Genomic DNA, 18,378 nt, shown 5'->3' with positions numbered 1-18,378 from the left:
AGTTCCTTTCCCAGTCTGGTCTTCTATAATATAGCACTTCCCAGACTTTAGGGTTTTACTAAAGTTAATTAAAATTTCAGGGGGAAAAAAATCTCCCAAATTAATGTGTTGGGCAACAGGAAATGACATTTCCTCCTACCCCCACACAATCTTAGAATATCATCATCTTTTCACAGGAGAACAATAATTTAATCCTGAAAAGGTTAGAAAGGACATAATTTCAGAATTTAAAAATATTGAAAAAAATGTTCTTTCATTATAGACCTGAAATCCTCTGTCATGGGCCAGCTCCAGTCCACAGACCCATGTAGGAAACCGCAGCTATAATATATGGTTTGCAGTTCTATTTGGAAACCTTTCCCTTTCCCCAACAATTTTAGGAAGTACACGATGCCCGGTTTTTGTGTTAGTTACCTTGACATTTATCGGAGGCCCATAAATCTTCTGTCATAAGTCACAAACCGTCCCCTAATCCGGATCTCTGACGCTACGTTGGTTGTCAGGTGTTCGGCTTTGTGCTCTTTCTTTTCCAAAGTCACCTCTCGGGGCACCTGGGTGGCTTAGTCGGTTAAGCGTCCGACTTTCGACTTTCGCTTAGGTCATGATCTCGCGGTTCGTGGGTTCGAGCCCCGCGTCGGACTCTGTGCTGACTGCCAGCTCGGAGCCTGGAGCCTGTTTCAGCCTGTGACTCCCTCTCTCTCTGACCCTCCCCTGCTCACGCTGTCTCTCTCTCTCTCTCTCTCTCTCTCTCTCTCTCCTAGAAATAAATAAAAATAAATAAATAAATAAATAAAAATGAGTTTCCTATAGGAATATCATCTCTCTCTAAAAAACAAAACAAAAAAAACAACACAAAAAAACAGTCACCTCTCAAGTTGAGAAGATGAAAATATCGCCTGCAGCCACAAGTCCTTCAGAGTCCTTTTTAGTAACTAGCATGTCCCAGGTGTCTTTTGCTTGTATAATTTATTCTCATATGGATCAATTAATATACAATGTTGCCAGATTTCGACAAAGTCTTCCCCTGGCTTCAGAATACACTGGAGGAAGGAACTTAATCATTAGCAAGGCCAAGTCTGTGGTGGGCTCCTCCTACCCCCTTATAGAGTTACCAACTAAGAAAATGAGTCTTATCTTCCTGAATTAAGGGGAGGTCTCCATACATCTGTTGGCATCAATGAATCCTCCTTGGCAATCTGTCTAAGAATGCATGATTCCCAGGAAAGTGTCAGGTTAGGATTGTCTTTTGTCTTTATCCTATTGAAGAATGATATTTAGTAGGATAAGGACAAAAAGACTTTTCTAGCACAATGATGCTGAATTTATGCCACAAAAAGCAGTCAACATTAGCAAGGGAAGAGATGTTTTGTTTTGAGCTCTTTCACTCAGATGGAGTTGGGACTGACCCTCAAAATCTCATGTCTGGCTTGTTTCTGCAAGACAGACTAGGACTTTGTGGGGAGGGCAGAAGAGGGAGGGATCTCAGAGAAAAAGGACCTTTTGGACTCTCTCCAGGGAGAACTCTGTATGAACTGAAAGCTCACAGGATGAGAAAAGTGATGTTTTCCACTGTTTTTTAGACATTGTGCTTATTATCAGCCAACAGGATTATTTTCTATCTGGTCATGAACTGCACCTGCAGTTGTGGGCTTATAGTGTGATATGTCAGAATGGAAAGAGGTATTCATCAAGATTTCACCATCTTTTTGGCAATGAAAGCAGACTGCATTTTTAGCACACATATTTTGGTGTCTATCCCAAGAAGGCAGTTAAATTTAGCGCATTTCCTGCTAGCCACTGAATAGGGCAGGACCGCCCCAGTCTTGGGTTTATGCCTGTCTGTGAAATCTCTCCTTGCAAACTGCTAGGTCTTTGGGGAACCCAAATTTATGGGGTGAGCTGGTACTCCAAATCCATAGAACCTACCAGGAAAGGTACAGATTAGTGGTATATTCATAGTGATTTCTTAGTGCTAGACTGGAGAATGTTAGGAATGACTCAGATGGAATGTGTGTGTGTGTGTGTGTGTGCATGTGTGCACACATGCACACACAGACACGTGTGCCTGCATGAATCCATGTGTGTGGGCCTGGGAGTATAAACAGGGCACTCTGGGTGACCTTCCTCTGACTCTTCTTACATGTGGTACTGAGGAATGTGTCTGCATCGTGTTAGGTTTGAGAAAATCAGATCAGCATGTTATGCAGGTTCCCAAAGAGAAGTGGTCTGGAACAAGCAGATGACACCCAGGGCCATAGGCCATACTTCTCCACATAGGACCTTCTGGGTCAAGTGTCAGAGACACAGATTCCCTTAGATAAGTGTCTACAGACAGGAGGTATCATCATCGCCAAGGTAATGTGTTTAAATGCAGATGTTGTGCTTAGACTGAACCAAACTCTGGCAGAGACAGTCCAGAAATCTGTACTAAAAAAAATACTGCAGGGGCGCCTGGGTGGCTCAGTCAGGTTGGGCATCTGACTCTTCATCAGGTCATGATCTTTTGGTTGGGTGAGTTCGAGCCCTGCATCGGGCTCTACAGTGACAGTGCAGAGCCTGCTTGGGATTCTCTCTCCCCCCTCTCTCTTTGCCCCTCTCCTGCTTGCTCTCTCTCTCTCTTAAAATAAATAAACTTAAAAAAAAAATACTGTGGATTGTGTTGCTATGTGAGGTTTGGTGACTAATGCCTCACTGTCTCAGTTCTCCAAGGGGGTGGTAGCATCACTCAGCGTTGACATCAAGTCCCTTTGATTTTGTCTCCTAAGCACTTCTTGTGCTTGGAAGCTTCCTCCTTCCATGTGTCCACTAGCCGCTGGCCAGGTCCAAGCCACCAGCAGTTCTGGCCTGGACCACTGCAGTAGTCTCAAGTTCCCAGGCAGGGACACGCCCTCTCCAATCTGTACTCCACAGAGCAGCCAGGGTGGCTGGTTCAAGTCACAAATCAGATTCTATCACAATCCCCTCTCCACGATGACCCCTACTCCAGCTCTTTCTTTCCACCGCTTTTCAGATGAACTCGACATTCTTCTGGATGCCTACTTACCACCCCAGCCTCACCTCAAGCATCATCCCTGCTAACAGGCCTTTGCTCTCTCCACAGACGCTCCTTCCCCCTATACTGCCCTTCCTTCAGACTCAGCACTGGCCCTCCCCCCTGCAGGGAGGCCTTCCCAACCTCTCAAGGGTGGCCCTTTTCAGTGGCAATTTTGTATTGATTTACATAATAATTTGTGTCTCTCTGAATACAGCGTGATGTGCCCTGAAAACAGGGACCATGGTTCTTCACCATGTAACCCTAGTGCCTGGCATACAGTAAGCTCCAAACACCCACCCCTCCTCCACATAGCAGCAACTGGCCATCACAGTCCTCAGTCACAAAGATACAGCGTTCTGGGATGGATCAGAGCTTTGTAATTATACCCAGGAATTCTGTTCATTTATTTATCATTCATTCATTTCTCATGACAAGTGTAGGATTCTTTGCTGTTTGGAGCTGAGGAATTCAGAGCCTGGCTGGAGTCCACCAGCCCACAGCAGGCATGATTGGTAGTGATTTGAGCCCATTTTTAAGCACTGGGCATACCTCACTTCTCTGGGCTCATTCAGAACTAACATTTATTGAACATGAACTAGGTGCCAGATGTGCTCCTTGTCCTTAAGTAGCTTCTGGTGTAGGATGAAAAGGCAGACAGTAAACAAGTGACAAGTTCATGAGTCTTACAAAGAGGCAGTTGGGTACACTATGAGACAGAGAAAAGGGAGTCCAGGTCTACACTGGGGGATCAGGGGGAAATTTCCCTGCATAAGGAATATTTGAGCTGAGATTTGGAGGATGAGTAGGAGGTAGGAACAGTCCAAGTACAGGGGTGAACTTTGGAAGACAGGGCTATTTTGTTTTTAATTAGTGGGGTCAGGGGAGGGAGAAAGGCTGAGGGAGAGAGGGACTCCTAAGCAGGATCCATGCTCAGTGCAGAGCATGATGTGGGGCTCAACCCATGACCCCTGGGATCATGACCTGAGCTGAAATCAAGAGTTAGGTGCTCAACTGACTGAGCCACCCAGGCATCCCGAAGACAGGGCTATTTAATGGGCAGTGGGGAAGCACCCAGTTCTCCTCCTGTGACTTGGGGCTTGGCCCGTCCACACTCCTCATCCATCCTCTGAGGGGTTTGGCTAACGCGGTCCATGTTGACCTGGGTGAACAATACATTAAACAGGAGACGGGTGGCATGTAAGCAGGTACTTCTCAGGCCCCCTTCTCTGCCTCAGGCACCACGCCAGCACTCCTATCAGAACAATATCAAACATCACTGCCACCATTTTTTTACTTATTTCTTTATTAATATAGAAAAGGAGCCCAAGGCAGCCGGACCAGTAGTACAAAGCACCAGGAGTTAATACTATTCTGGTGAAGGGGTTGGCTTTACAAAATAGAAGGAGCAGACAGGAGCCGCCCTGGTTCTGGGGCCAGGCCCAGCCCGCTGCCCAAAACCTCAGAGCAGCACCCGGAACCAGCCCCTGGGAGACAGCTGACAGGTAGGGCAGGGGCGGCATGGGCGGGTGACTGTGGGGACAGATGGCGGGGATGGAGTGCCAGGCAGTGAGAACCATCCTGTGGCTGACAAGGACAGGAAACTGCTGGCTGGAGGCTCCCCACTGGACTGTGGTCAGGGGCTCACAGTGGGCCTCTGCCCCAGGGACAGTAGAAAAGCCCCGCGGATACTAGGCGGACTAGGGCCAGATACAGCCCTGGGGTTGAAGGGCCTTTCCCTATCTCTCCACCAGGGGCCACCTTTGCGCTATACTACAGGTAGGGCTTCAGGGCCCAAGGCACAGAGGGAGGCCAAGAGGCCTCCCAATCGGGAGGATGAGGGGGCAAGGGAAGGAAGCGCTGGAGTGTCCCCAGCTTAGGCAGCTGGGGCTAAGACAAAGGGCAGGCCAGTGGCACCCCTGCACAATGGGGCTGGAATGTGGGACAGGGATGGGCCAATGACCAGGACCAGACTCACAGCACTCATGCCTGCCTTAGACTTAAGCAAAATAGAGTCTGCAATGAGTCCTGGGTGTCAGCAGACCTGGGCTCTGGCCTTAGCTCTCCTGGAGCAGAGCTCTACCACCATGGGCCAGCCATGTCCTGCCCTAGCCTGCTCCTCATCCACTAATGAGGGCTTTGAATAGGACTTCTTAGGTCCCGGGGGCGGGGGGCACTCGGCAGTTCAAGGGAGCTCTGGGACCTATTCTTGGTAGTTGAGAAGTTAGTAGTTAGTTAGCTCCCAACCAGACTGAACAAAACAGGCATGGAATGGAGGCTAGGGGGTGATGGAGGAAGATACTTTTGCTTGGAACCTACCCCCATAAACACTCCAGAGCTGGGAAAGGCTGCTGGGAGCCTCTCCTTCGCCCAGGGGACGAGGCCGCCTTCCCTTTGGCTCAGGGAGGGAGCGTGGCTCATGCGATCCCTTCACAACCACCATCTGGGGAACACTTGGCATGGAGAGAATGGGTGGCACTATGCAACCCTTTATGTTCTTCCCCGGGGAGGGGAGCTCAAGGCCTCGTGTGGCTTCTGTCTCCAACCCTCAGTGTGGGCTCAGGAGTGCGCTTTTTTCATTGTGGTCCTGTGCTGGGGACAGCCCAAGACTGCCTGGCTGGCACATGTTAGTTGGTGAGGAAAGGACACAGGGGCGAGTAAGCGGACAGGGAGGCAAGAGCGACTCTCTGGCTTTCTCCTCTTCCTCTATGGACAGCAGTTCAGTCAACAGAGTCACAGATCTCTTCCACCACAGCATTGAAGATGTGTGGCTGGTCCGCATAGACGTGGTGTGACGCACCCTCGATCTCCTGTGGAGAGAGGAAGAGCCCGCCAGAGGCAGAAAGGCCCTTTATCCAGGGCACTGGAAAGCTGTCTCACACCATCTCTTTTTCCCTTATACCTGCTTGCCCATCACCTATGAGCACTTATCAGAAAGGTCCACCTTTCTCCTAGAGTCTGGGCACTTTCCCGTGGGGGGGATCAATGAATCCCAAGATCCCATTTTTTTTCTCCTCTGGTTACTCACTGTACCTCCTTCAATGCCAGCCCCACCGCTATCTGCTCATTTCAGCCACAGGTCTGATAAGCCAGGGCGCATACATGGAACCCAGCCTAATTAAGCACACTCATTAACAAATGAGGGTGGAGAGGGGTCAGAAAAAGGGAAGGCAAGAATGTGGTGGGAAGTCTTCATGGCAGCCTCTGCTACTTGCTCTACTGTTCATGGCTCTGGTTTTAAGTGGGACAGAGGGTCTGGAGTGGCGTCATGCTGTCTGTGTCTGGTTACTGAACAAGAACCTGTCATTTTGCTGAACTGCGCTAAGCAGGAATGAAAAATCCCTGATAATGGTATCACAGGCTCAACCCTTCCAAACGCACTGCACCATCTCCTTCTGTCTATTCCTTTTTCCCCCTGATTCTGATCACCCTTCCCCATCCCGAGGCTCATCTGTGCCCAGAGTTCATCACTGTGTGCTGGCATTCAATGCACAACATTTCTACCTCAATCCTGTTCCATGGCTGGCCAACATACCATGTCTCGGACATAGGAATCCGGCCGCTGCATCTTTACTTTTTTTCCTGTGCTGGTATCTATCCAGGTGTTGGCCCCATAGATCATGGTGATGGGCACATCTTTTCGAATCAAGTGAATTCGCTCCAACATGGGGCGCCGTGCCCAGCCAAAGGACTCCATCATGGCTTTGAATGCCGTCTCACCACTGAAGGAACAAAACATGATGGGGCAGTTAGAGAATAAACCCTGCAGCATGAAGCGTCAGCATGTGGGCCTCTTCAGAGGCTGGGGCAGTATCCTTGTCATGTGTGTGTTCCTCTCAGGACCCAGCATTGGGCACATTAAATCCTGGTAAGATTAGGAGGTAGGCCTGGATCCATGGAGGCCTCCTGGCACAGAAGACAGTTAGGAAGGAACAAGCGTGTGAAAACCCCGGTCACTGAGAATTGCCCAAAGATACAACGGTTAACGTTTACTCAACAAACGTTGACATGTCATGCCCTGGGCTGAGTGTGGGGACACAGGAGTCAGACCCATGTGGTCCGGCCCTGCAGGAGCTCACAATTATCCCACACTTTGGGGAGGTAGGCATTAAAGGGCTAATCACATGATTACTTAATGTCAAATTTCCCAAGAATAATGAAAGGGTGCTGGAGCGGGAAGAGAACGGACTAGGGGCTTAGCTTGCTGGGGGTGAAGGAGGGGGCAAAGGCCTCATGCAAAAGGGGGGCTGTGGAGAGCAAATATTATAGCCCTGGGTTTCCTGACAGGACTCTTTTGTTACCAGTCTTGTGAGGACCCAGGAGGAGTCATACTCCGTGAGAAGCAAGGCCCATCTAATCTCCTTCACTCCCTGGCCATTTCCTTAGGCACAGAGCTGACTGAGAAGGAGCATAAGGGGTCTGCAAGGCTGGGGAGGAAGCTGCCTTTCTGGGCTGCTCTGCATTTTTTGCTGGAGGCAGCAGGCGGGGCGCTTTGGGAGAAGGCAGGCAGCCAGGCCCAGCCTATTCAGGTATTAGGTCCCTGGCTCCTTGTCAGCTTCGCAGCCCGGGGCTGAAGGCAGGCCTGAGTTCTGCATGGGCCTCCAAAGACAGAGTGCTTCCTTCAGACCTAGCAGCACGGTGGAAAACTATGGACTCTGGAGTCAGAGAGACAGGAGTTCAAATTCTTACTATATTTTCTTAGCAGGTCATGAAACCAGAATGCATTTTAATGTTTTTATCTACAAATTGGGGAATTATATCCTCTCTTAATCTTCACTGAGGAAAATGACATATATACAGGGCCCCTCAGGTTAAGTGAAGCACAGTAGGTAGGCCCCCCCCCCCCCATTTCTCCCTGGTCAAATGTCAGGTTTTCCAAGGGGCTGGTAAGAGTACTGTGGGCATGTCAGGGTTACAACTCAGAAACACTCAGGTGGTTATAAAATTGAGTGATGGTGGAGTTCGAGCCCTGCATTGGGCTCTGTGCTGATAGCTCAGAGCCTGGCGCCTGCTTCAGATTCTGTGTCTCCCTCTCTCTCTGTCCCTCCCCTGCTCATACTCTGTCTGTCTCTCTCTCTCTTACAAATAAATAAACATTAAAAAAAATTTTTTTTAATTGAGTGACAGTGTTGGGGGGAGAAAGCTAACTAACACTGATGTCATCTCTGTTTTCCCCAGGACACGAAGGAGCTGCATGATTATATATTCTGAGGCGTAGATTGGGAGGCCATTCATTGCACACAACTAGGTCTGGGACTGGGGAAAGTTCTGAGGAGGGAGCTGGGGTAGGAGACTGGCACTTAGCCCAGCAGGGGCTGACAGAGGGGTCGAGAGCAGGAAGCAGGGGGCTACCTGATTTGACTGCTGAGCTGAGTTTCAATACTGCTGCTTCAGCGGGCCCTTCAATTAGCTGAGCTCATGCGGAATGCTGGCTAGACAGTTCCCACGCTGCCCCAAAGCCGGCTGGGTGTGAGGCTAATGTGCAGACAGTACTGCTGGAATGCAACCCCCCACCATCTTCACAGCTTTGGGCTCACGACGGGTGACCTGGACAGGCCTGGAATGAGGCGGGGCAGTGCTGCTGCTCCGGTGACCTTGACTTCCCCCAGATGCCCCACAGCAAGCTGGCTGAGGCCTCCACAGAGGCGGTGCCACCTCGAGATCCTCCTGTATCAGCTACTCACAGAGCACTGCCTGGGAGGGAGATAACCTCCTGGACGCTGCCCCGGTGCTCAGGTGCCAAGACTGCAGATCAGCAAGTTTGTGGGGGCTGCTGTGTGAGCAGTCAGAGATAAGAACCTCCCAAGGTCCTGGGGACACCCCAAAATGTCCCAAAGGTATGGAAGGAGTTCCTGTCCCAACAATAAGCATTTCACGGTGCACATAATTAACTTTGAAGATGCATACTTTTCCATCAGCAATGCTACCTGGAGGAATGTATAGATCTAGTCAGGTGCATGCAAAGGAAGATGTGCAAAGGAGTTCTCTGAAGCAATGTCACATAATATCGCAGACTGGAAATAGCAAGGAACTTTGAGAACAACAGGCTGGGAGGGAGAAGACTTTTTTTCTTTCTTTTTTTTTCCTGCCTTTTAAAAAATACCATATATTCATAACACTTTTTATAAAAAAAAAATCTTCTGAAATGTTTTCCAGACTCTTGCCCGTCAAGCTAACTGCCTATCTCCATGGAAGAGTAAGTCTTCCTCTAGAGATGGGCAGCACATTTAATCAATCTATTATCTTCTCCACCCCTTTGTGCCCATCCCTGCAAAGGTCTCTGGAAAGAATTGAGCCTGCTAGTGCCTGTGTTCCCCTAACTGAATGAGAGCTTTGTGCAAGACGCAGTGTACCAGAGAAGGATCCTGGGGCAGTTCCGGAGTTTTTCTAGCAGCTGGAGTTTCATCCCCAAACCCGCCCACTCTGAGCTGGCTCTGGGAGCCGCCCTCACCTGGGATTTTGTGCATTGCAATGGTAGATATACTCAGATATAGTATCATCTTCAAAGAAGTCTGCAAACTTGCGCTTGAAGTCTGGCCGGAATCGCTGTACCAAGCCAGGCCCTGGAGGGGAGAGAAAAACATGGGAGTGGCCAGTTTGGGGTGGTGGGGGTGGGATGGGGAGTGCTTTCCCGAATGTTATTTCTCTAGGGGTTTGTTTGCTTTGTACATTTAACTTGATAGTGGCAGACAGAGCATGTGAGCTCTCGGGGAGCTCTAGATGACTACAAATGAGAGTCAGTTGGTTACCAAAGAAGGTAGACAGTTCAGTGTCACTAAGGAACCAGCTTATTTTCAGTTCAAGAAGTTCCAAGCTCTTTTCCTTTAAGGATCTCAAGCCCCATAAGAGTCCATGGCTGAGATGATTTTCTCTCACATTCTGACCTAAGTTCTTTCCCCCTGAGACCCTTAGGGCCTTTTTTTTTTTTTTTTTTTTTAAGTAATCTCTACACCCAATAAGGGGCTCAAACTCACAACCCTGAGATCAAGAGTCCTATGCTCTACTGACTGAGCCAGCCAGGCACCCTGAGACCATTAGGGCCTTTTAATATTCTGAAGGCAGCAGATGAAACCACCTGCCAAGAGGCTTCTCATGTTCAGGTCTGTAATAGAATACGAGTGGAGAGGTAAACTTAACTCTGGCAGGTCAGACGTGGGCTGCGTTTTAGAGCAATCTGTCCCTTCTCCTTCTTTTATAGCATACACACAAGCAGCACCCAAAACAGACTAAAAATTGGGCCTAATGGTCAACATCCAATCTCTCGCTCTCCTGGTCTTCTCTCTGCATCTGAGAATCAAGGTGCTGAGAAGGAGGCACAGCCAGGATCCTCTGGGCCCTGGTCCTCCCCCATGGCTGCCAGGCAACTGCCCAACCATAGTGGCTCGGAGGTCCATGCATGAACCTGGCCAGATGCAAGTCCAGGATAGGGGAGGGTGGTGAGAGCAGGATTTCTCCTTGGAAAAAGGCTGCAGAGGGTCTGCTGGAGTCCAGAGCACTGGGAACTCTAGGAGGGTCAGCTATCTGATCATTTACTCTTCTTTGGCACCCGTGCCTCTTGATATCCTTCCTTTCTTCCTAAACTCCTACCTTCTACTCACACGCTCATTTTGCTCTTTGATCCAGAGTCATTCTGTTTCTCTTAAAGGGCGTAGAGAGACACTCTTATTTAGCCATTAGCGATCAACATTAGTAATCATTGGTTAGTGATCATTACTATGTGTACATAAGCAGTCATTGCAAGATAGGGGGTCCATAATCTTTTCTATGGAGGGAATCTGCTTGTCACTTCATCAGATTAGAAAGTCCCCCTGAAAGGAAGGGTGCTGGCAGGGTGAGGTCAGAAGGCCGAGACCTACTAATTTTACTTACTTTGGCTGGCTTCCCGGGACTTCCTTTCCTCCCCTCCCCCACAGAGCTTGCTGACAGCTTCTGAGTGGGGAAGATGTGATACCTAACTGGAGTAGGCCATGGTTTGGAGGGGCTTGCCTGACACTGTGGGTCATGCTGGAGGCTCTGGTTCTGACATCTCCCTCCCATAGGTGTTGGGTGAGCTGCAGAGATGGGATCCAGTGGTGGTTACCATACCGAATCACCAACAGGTTGCCACATTCTCACACATGTAGCATAAGAACTCAGCGGAGGAAGAGTCACTTCATGGCCTCCTTCCCTCTCTCTGGGGGTCTAGCCAAGGCACACAGTGACAGTTCTGCTCTATCTGTCCCCCACACAGGAAGGCTTTTTGCATGCAGATGAAGGAAAAAAAGAACCTTCTGAAAACGCAGAGATCTAGTTTAGATTAAGAACTTCAAATAACAAAGCCAGGTCTATTCCCACTTCTCAGGAACAAAGTGGGGATGGTAGCAGTCTGGATGCGATGGGGCTTCTAGAATGGGACAGCCTTGGTTTGAGGACATAGTTTCTTTCTCTGCAGGCTACTTACCCCACGGCCCAGCTACTCGTAGAACAGCCAGTGGATTGGAACGCCCTAGGACAGATGCCACAGCCTTGAACCAGGTTGGGGGTGCACGGATCTCACTGGGGTCAGTCGGTCGGAGAGGAAAGCCCCATGGGTCTACCAGGATGAGGTGTTTAACTCTAAGGGAGGAAAAAGGAAAAGACAAGTTGCATGTGCTTGGAGGTACCATAGCCCTTAAATTGCCCCAGAAGAAGAGACCCACTGGAAACTAACACTGTAAGGTTCCCAGTGGGACAGGGAATTAGGTCATGAGCAAGACAGGTGGCTCTTCCTTACCTTTCAGGGTACTTGATAGAGTAAGAGGTGGCCAGGAATCCTCCCAAACTGTGCCCCAGGAGGATCATACTGGGGATGCCCATGGTCTCCCTCCACGTCTCTATTGATGTCACAAACTCATCCTCAGCCCCCTCTGGGTCCCTTGGGAACGTTGGCCTCGAGCTTCGCCCAAAGCCAAGCAGATCGAAGGTGTGCAGTGTGCGGCGGGCACTCAGAGAATCCATGTTGAGGATCCAGAGGCCCACGCCACCCCCGAAGCCGTGCACCATCACCAGGGGTGTACGTTCCCTCAGCTCAGGACTCACGGTTACCGTCCAGATCTTGTTCTGGTTTGGGAGGGACACATATCGGGCCAGGAACTTGTTCTGGAGGCCTGGGGAGAGGGGAATCCAGGGCAGAACAGTAAGACTGTTTTCTGACAGCACCATCACTTTGCCTGGACTACCATTATTCGGCTTTCTCTCTCCATTGCCAACCTCCTCCTGACCTGCTTCACCTCTTTCTTTTCACAACCTTCTGACCCATATGCCATAAGAGATCAACTCCAAGCACAGTTTGTAGACCATCTAGTCTCTAGCTAATTAGAGGGGCCATCTTATTCCTCTAGATCATGTGTCTGGCTCCCCTTGGGCCCAGAGTGGCAGTGACACCACTGGCGGTACAGAGCCCCTACATCCATTGCTCTTGTACCTGTGTGTGCTTGGGGCTCAACAGATGGACAGAAGGATCCTCACTGGGGGTGTTGGGAAGGGTAGATTCTGACTGGCATTGAGCCAGGTGGAGAGGGTGATGGGTATGCAATGACCCACAGGCTTATTCCTCTTAGAGACAGACAGATGGACAGTGGACAGTTCTTGCTCTATGACAGAGCTGCTTGGGGGGAAGAGTCTGGATCCTTGGTAGAGGTTTGAGAGCTGTGACTGCTCTACAGCTGTTCGTACTCAGGCCCATGGGAAGAGAGGACACCCGTGGCCAGGGCAGTGAGTGCAGGGCAGAGAAGATCAGAAGGGAAACCAGGCAGATGTGACCCAAGGGTCTTGTTTGAGCTTGTGGTGCTGCCAATCAGGGGATGCCCTGCCCCAACATAATGCTGCCCATGAGAGTTGGTCTGTGGGAATCCCAAACTACTGTAGTAACCAGGTAAGTGGTGGGCCCAACTGGATAGAATACAAAGAGAGCAGTATTAGAGAATAGAGGATTGCTGCTGGTCCTTAGGTAGGAAAGTGGTAAATCTGAGAAGTGCATGTATGTTTAGAAGAAGAGAGAGGGAGAGAAGGAAGAAGGGAAGAATTGGGAGGGGGGGAGAAGGAAGGAAGAAAGGAGAGAATATGTAGGGGTGTGTGTGTGTGTGTAAGCCAAGCAGATCGAAGTTGTGTTTTGACAGTTGGTACTGGATTTGAAGTGAAGTTGTGGGATGTGTCAGGAACCAGCAGGATGGACATGAAGGGAGATGTCAAGAAATGACTATCACACAATATGGTGTCCTCGGTGCAAATCTCTCCCTTCAAACCTCTGACACCTCTTACTTCCACCCCAAGCACTGTTAATTAATCAGGAATCTGGGGGTTCCATCTACCAGGCTCTGGGGAGATCCCGTATGCTCCTTGGGCCTCCTTGAGGTGGGGTAAGCAATCCCTCCTACTCACACTGGAGGATCCTGGCTTCCACATTCTTCAGGTGAGACATCGACGTGGGACGCCAAGCAGGCAGCCAGCTACTCAGCCAGCCTTGAGGCCTGAGATAAGGAGACAAGGTGACAATCATTGGCAACACTGACGCTCTCAGCCTCACTGACAGTTAACAAGAGTTACCAGGGCGTTTCCCAGGCTCAGGAGACCTGCTGCTGTAGCTGTGGCGGTCAGCAATTCCCCCGCTGCCTGATAGACTGTTACTCTTCTCCAGCAAATGGCTATTAACAACACACCCTTTGTTTCAACAGATACTCAGGGACGCTGTGTGTATAACACTTTACGGTTTGCAGAGCCCTTTCACATTTGTTATCTCATTTGAGCTTTATAACTCCCTTTTGTTATTGGTTATCAAAATGTTCCAGGAGGTCACAAAAGAAAAAAATGCTAACTATTAACTAAACGTTTCAGTTATCTTTATCTTTTGCCATCCCTGGGACTGGATGTTCTTTTAGGGTGGAAGAAATTCCCATGCCACCCGCCCTCCTGGCAGGACCTTGGGGTTTGTGCATGCCCTCTTCTAAGCCCCTGAAGGAACAGAGCAGGGTCAGTGTCCAGTTGGGCTCTCATGCAGCCAATCAGTCCAGCTTGGAACAATGAGATAGGACAGGTACGGAGAAGGAGGCAGGAGGCCTGGGTTCAAGTCCTGCTGTGATTGTGCTGCCAGGTTGCCTGTGGCCTTGCTTTCCAGATTATAAAATGTCTCCAAAGCTCACATGTGTCCTCAACTCCAATTGAATGCGGTAAAATAGAGATAATCCCATCCTGCCGGCTCCTTTATGCCCAAGGAAATTGAAGTCATTGCAAGGTAGAGATTGAAAGCACCAGTTTTGGAGGGGAAAAAAACCCCACAAAACCCTGTCTGGTTCTGCCATCACACTATTACCATTTACAAGCAGAATGACTTTGGCTTGATAAATAACCAGTCTTGGGAGGATCTAGATATGTTAGGTCTTGGGAGGACCTTCATAAGGTACCTGGGACAAATGGGATGCTCAATGAATGAGTTTACGACTCCTTTTCTACTGTGTATGATATGTCTCTCGAACTGTGCCTGAATGAAGGGAATTACAAGGTGGACATCACGAGATACAGGAAGGGTCATTGAACATCGCCATACTCAGGCAGGGGTATTGTGTGGGGGAAGGAGGGCAACCATTACTTATCCCTCTTGGCCGCACATGGGACATCCTTATATACCACTTGAAGCACTGCTGTTTAGATTAGGATGGCTCCTTAGGAACCATCTAGTCCAGCCTCTTATCTTACAGATGAGGAAACTGATGCCTGAAGAGGTCATGCTGCTAGTTAGAATAAGCAGAACTACAACCCAGATCTCAGATCCAGGTTTCTCTGTATCCTTCCTCTAGACAGGTACCTCAGCTTTTCTTTTTTTCCTTTTTAGAGGAGAATTAGATTTAAATTTTATCTATCTATCGATTTTTTATTTAAAAATTGTTTAATGTTTTACTTATTTCTGAGCGAGAGGGAGGCACAGAATCTGAAATAGGCTCCAGGCTATGAGCTAGCTGTCAGCACAGAGCATGATGCAGGGCTCGAAGCCACGAACCATGAGATCATGATCTGAGCCGAAGTCAGACACTTAACAGACTGAGCCACCCAGGCGCCCCTCTATTTATTTATTTTTAAGTAATCTCCAATGTGGGGCTCGAATTCATGACCCTGAGATCAAGAGTTGTATGCTCTTACAACTGAGCCAGCCAGGCGCCCCCCCCCCACCCCCCGCCTCAGTTTTTCAAACTCACCATATATAACTACATCTTCACATGGTCTCTGTTTTCTAAAAAGAAATGTGATCTAAAACCAGAAGGCCAGAGTTCTAATTCTGGCACTGCCACTTACCAGCAGTGTGATTTGGGGCACATTATTTGGCCTTTCTCTGTCAGTTTTGTCATCTTTAAGAGACAGGGAATAATAGTATCTACTTCATAAGGATCTCATAAAGATTAAGTGCATTTATGCACATAGAATAATGGCTAGCATAAGTTAAATTCCCAGTAAATGTTCTTTTCCCCCAGCTAAATCATAAGCTGCCTACATTAAACTCTTCAAGGACTGCCAGAGGCATGCAAGAAATACTGAGGGTGCACTTAAGAGTGGTGTATCAATGCGGCGCCTGAGTGGCTTAGTCGGTTAAGCGTCCGACTTTCGCTTAGGTCATGATCTCGCGGTTCGTGGGTTCGAGCCCCGCGTTGGGCTCTGTGCTGACTGCCAGCTCAGAGCCTGGAGCCTGTTTCAGTCTGTGACTCCCTCTCTCTCTGACCCTCCCCTGCTCACGCTGTCTCTCTCTATCTCTCTCCTAGAAATAAATAAAACATTTAAAAAAAAAAAAAAAGACTGGTGTATCAATGACTTAAGCCAGATGAGAACTGTCAGTCTCAATCAACTCATTTCTATGGAGACTCTCAACCCTTTTAATACTCTACTGGAATTCTTTACTGTGGGCACCAAGACAGCAGAATTTTGCCAGTCTTAAGAGACAAACTTTCTCTCCACATTAGACACTGTGACATGTCAGACCATGATATGTGGACCCCACATTGCAGTGTATCTGCCCAAAGAAGTGCTCAGGAGAAACACTGTCCAATGGAACAGCACGATGGACTGCTCAGCGGATATTCTTCAGGGAGAAATTTTACTTTGCCTCTCTTCTTCACCAGAGATGTTCTAAAACACTGGAAGTAGTATTTGCCACACTGTATCTGCTAAATACTATTGGGGAGGTGAGGGCTGGAGTGAGAAATTGAGGCAAAGGGCAGAGAAGTCACTTAGGCTTGAATTTATCCTGTCCAGAGTGGTCTCTTCCCTCTAGAGAGCTTTTATCCTGCTGGGGGCTGGGGGTGAAGCAAAAGGGGTTCTGTGTTGGGTCAGAAGCCTGTTCTGGACCTCTGTGATTTGGGCAAGTCTCTTGTAACTTTCGTGGGTGCTGGCTTCTTCATCTGTAAAAAGGAGCTGAATTACCTGCATCTCTACCAGCTCTGATCTGTTTTTCCCTAAGTCATTGTAAATTTCCTTTTGGAAAAGTCATCTTTAGAAAGCAACACTCTTCCTGAGCAGTTCCTTCAAGCCCAGGAAGATATTATGGTCATAAAGTTCCAGCTCTGAGAAGCAGGAACACAGGATCCAGGAAAGGCCTGTTCTGGTGAAACCAAGGCTTGGCTGGGAGCTGAGTCATTCTTCTGGAAGCAACTTTTCCCTGCTTCTGTCAGAGTGCGAACTGCTAGTCACACCACCTACAGGTGGCATCCCAAACCTGATGCCCTTGAGACAGTGTCAACAAATCCCCAAAACTGTAATTCTGAAACCACAGCATTAGGGATCTCGTGATGATTAAAAAACGTTATTAACTAGGATGGCAATTGGCTAAGTGTCTCAGTAGGGAGACTAAAGAAACTTGCGACCCCATTACTCCAGACAATCCCAGCACGGGCGCCCTCTCTTTTCTTCACGAGTCCTTTCCCTGCCGGTAAGAGAGCCCCTTCCAACACCCCAACCACCATCCTAAAGGCAAGTCCAGACGAGCAGACCGGGCTGCTACTCCCGCTCCCGCATCCCAAGAGCTGCGTGGGGGGATCTGCGCCGTCACCACTAAGTCTAACCTCGCTGTACGGCGACCAGAGGAGCGAGGAGCGAATGCGAAGACCAAGGGTGGAAAGCAGAGTTCCCTGGCTGCCGGCAAGCTTATCTACCATCGCTCCCCGAGCTCTGCTGTCGCCGCTTCTAAGCAAAACCAAAGCAAGCAAACGCACCCCCCACCCCCTCCCATGAAGCCGACCTGGAAAAGGAAAGGCGGGAAGGTGTCTACAACTGTTCCTCAGTCACCGACAGTCCCGGGATCATGGCCCAGAGAGAGAGAGAGCAAGAGAAAGACCCAGGATTAACTCACTGTTGCTCCAGATCATCAGCCATAGTAAACAAGCCCTGCCGGGTCGAGCCGAGCCAGCCCATCCCTCCGCCTGACGCCAGCACCAGCTGACCCAGAAAAGGGTCGGATAACAAAGTGGGGCGTGGCCAGGGCCGCGGGGCGGAGGCGCGGGTCCCCGGAACGCCCCTGGCCGACTCTACCCGGCTGGAGGCCGAGCCGGGGTCTGCTTGCCAGTACAGGGGCCTCTGGGGGCTCACGGAATAGGACCGTAATCCTGCTCACACATGAGGGACAGGGAGATGAGTAGTACTGAAACAATAAGGGGTCTCACAGGACCTCCATCAGCCCTCCATGAGGTCCTAGTTAAAAAGTGACAGAACTACCCCTGCGCGCTCCCACCAACTCTTTGGATGTCCCCGTAGAGCTCCCTCTCCGCTCCTCCTGGTGTTTCTTGTAAGGTGATGCTTAAGATGCTTGTGGAGGCACTACTGTTGGTTGAATGTTTCTACACAGCGCCCAGGAGTCTGTACCTCAAGTACCTTGCCAGGTTTTGCAAATAAAAAAACAGGGTGCCCAAAGTTGAACTTCAGATAAACAACGAATGCTTTGTTTGTAATAAGTACATCCCATGCAATGTTTGGGGCATAACTGGGCATCCTGTATTGTATCTAGCAACCCTAAACCTTAGCGGCATGTGCCAAGATGCCTTCTTGTGCTCTGGCAATTCCCAGGAAAGATGTGCCCAATGCCAGGTGTCCCTCAGTTTGAGGACCCCCTGCCTCCCCTACCCTCAGGAACTAACCTATAAGGCTGGGTGTGTTTTAGGTTGTTGGAATCCGGTATGGGGTCTGGGGGGCGGGGGGCGGGTGGTTGCCTTATCTCATAGGTCCTGAGTTTACTTCAGGCTTGCTCAGCAGAAGAGCCAAATCTTGAGGCTGGTTCCAGAACTTACCTGACTGGTAAACAAGTCCTAATGTTGCAAGAGTTGTTGGGGTTCAGGTCATCCTCTTGGTTAGGTTAA

The 18,378-nt window shown here is 49.4% G+C and overlaps 1 protein-coding gene across 2 annotated transcripts; it reads right to left on the bottom strand.

The window, feature by feature from the left end:
* Positions 1-4,325: 4,325 nt before the first annotated feature.
* ABHD4 (abhydrolase domain containing 4, N-acyl phospholipase B) lies at positions 4,326-17,440 on the bottom strand. 2 transcript variants are annotated; one of them, XM_077770359.1, is made up of 7 exons: positions 17,379-17,440; positions 13,430-13,518; positions 11,784-12,156; positions 11,472-11,626; positions 9,483-9,594; positions 6,567-6,753; positions 4,326-5,841 (listed from the first exon to the last, which is right to left on the bottom strand). In XM_077770359.1, exons 1-7 carry the CDS (start codon positions 17,438-17,440, stop codon positions 5,752-5,754), a joined length of 1,068 nt encoding a protein of 355 aa, XP_077626485.1. In that variant the 3' UTR covers positions 4,326-5,751. The 2 variants fall into 2 exon arrangements, with proteins under 2 accessions (XP_077626485.1, XP_077626486.1); XM_077770360.1 differs by lacking the exon at positions 17,379-17,440 and adding an exon at positions 17,268-17,345.
* Between the last annotated feature and the right edge of the window lie 938 nt (positions 17,441-18,378).

The sequence above is a fragment of the Crocuta crocuta genome, unplaced genomic scaffold (assembly GCF_008692635.1).
Source record: "Crocuta crocuta isolate KB4526 unplaced genomic scaffold, BGI_CrCroc_1.0 scaffold175, whole genome shotgun sequence".
NCBI lineage: Eukaryota > Metazoa > Chordata > Mammalia > Carnivora > Hyaenidae > Crocuta > Crocuta crocuta.
Note: the sequence above shows the minus strand (reverse complement) of the source record. Positions and strands in the feature narration are given on the sequence as shown.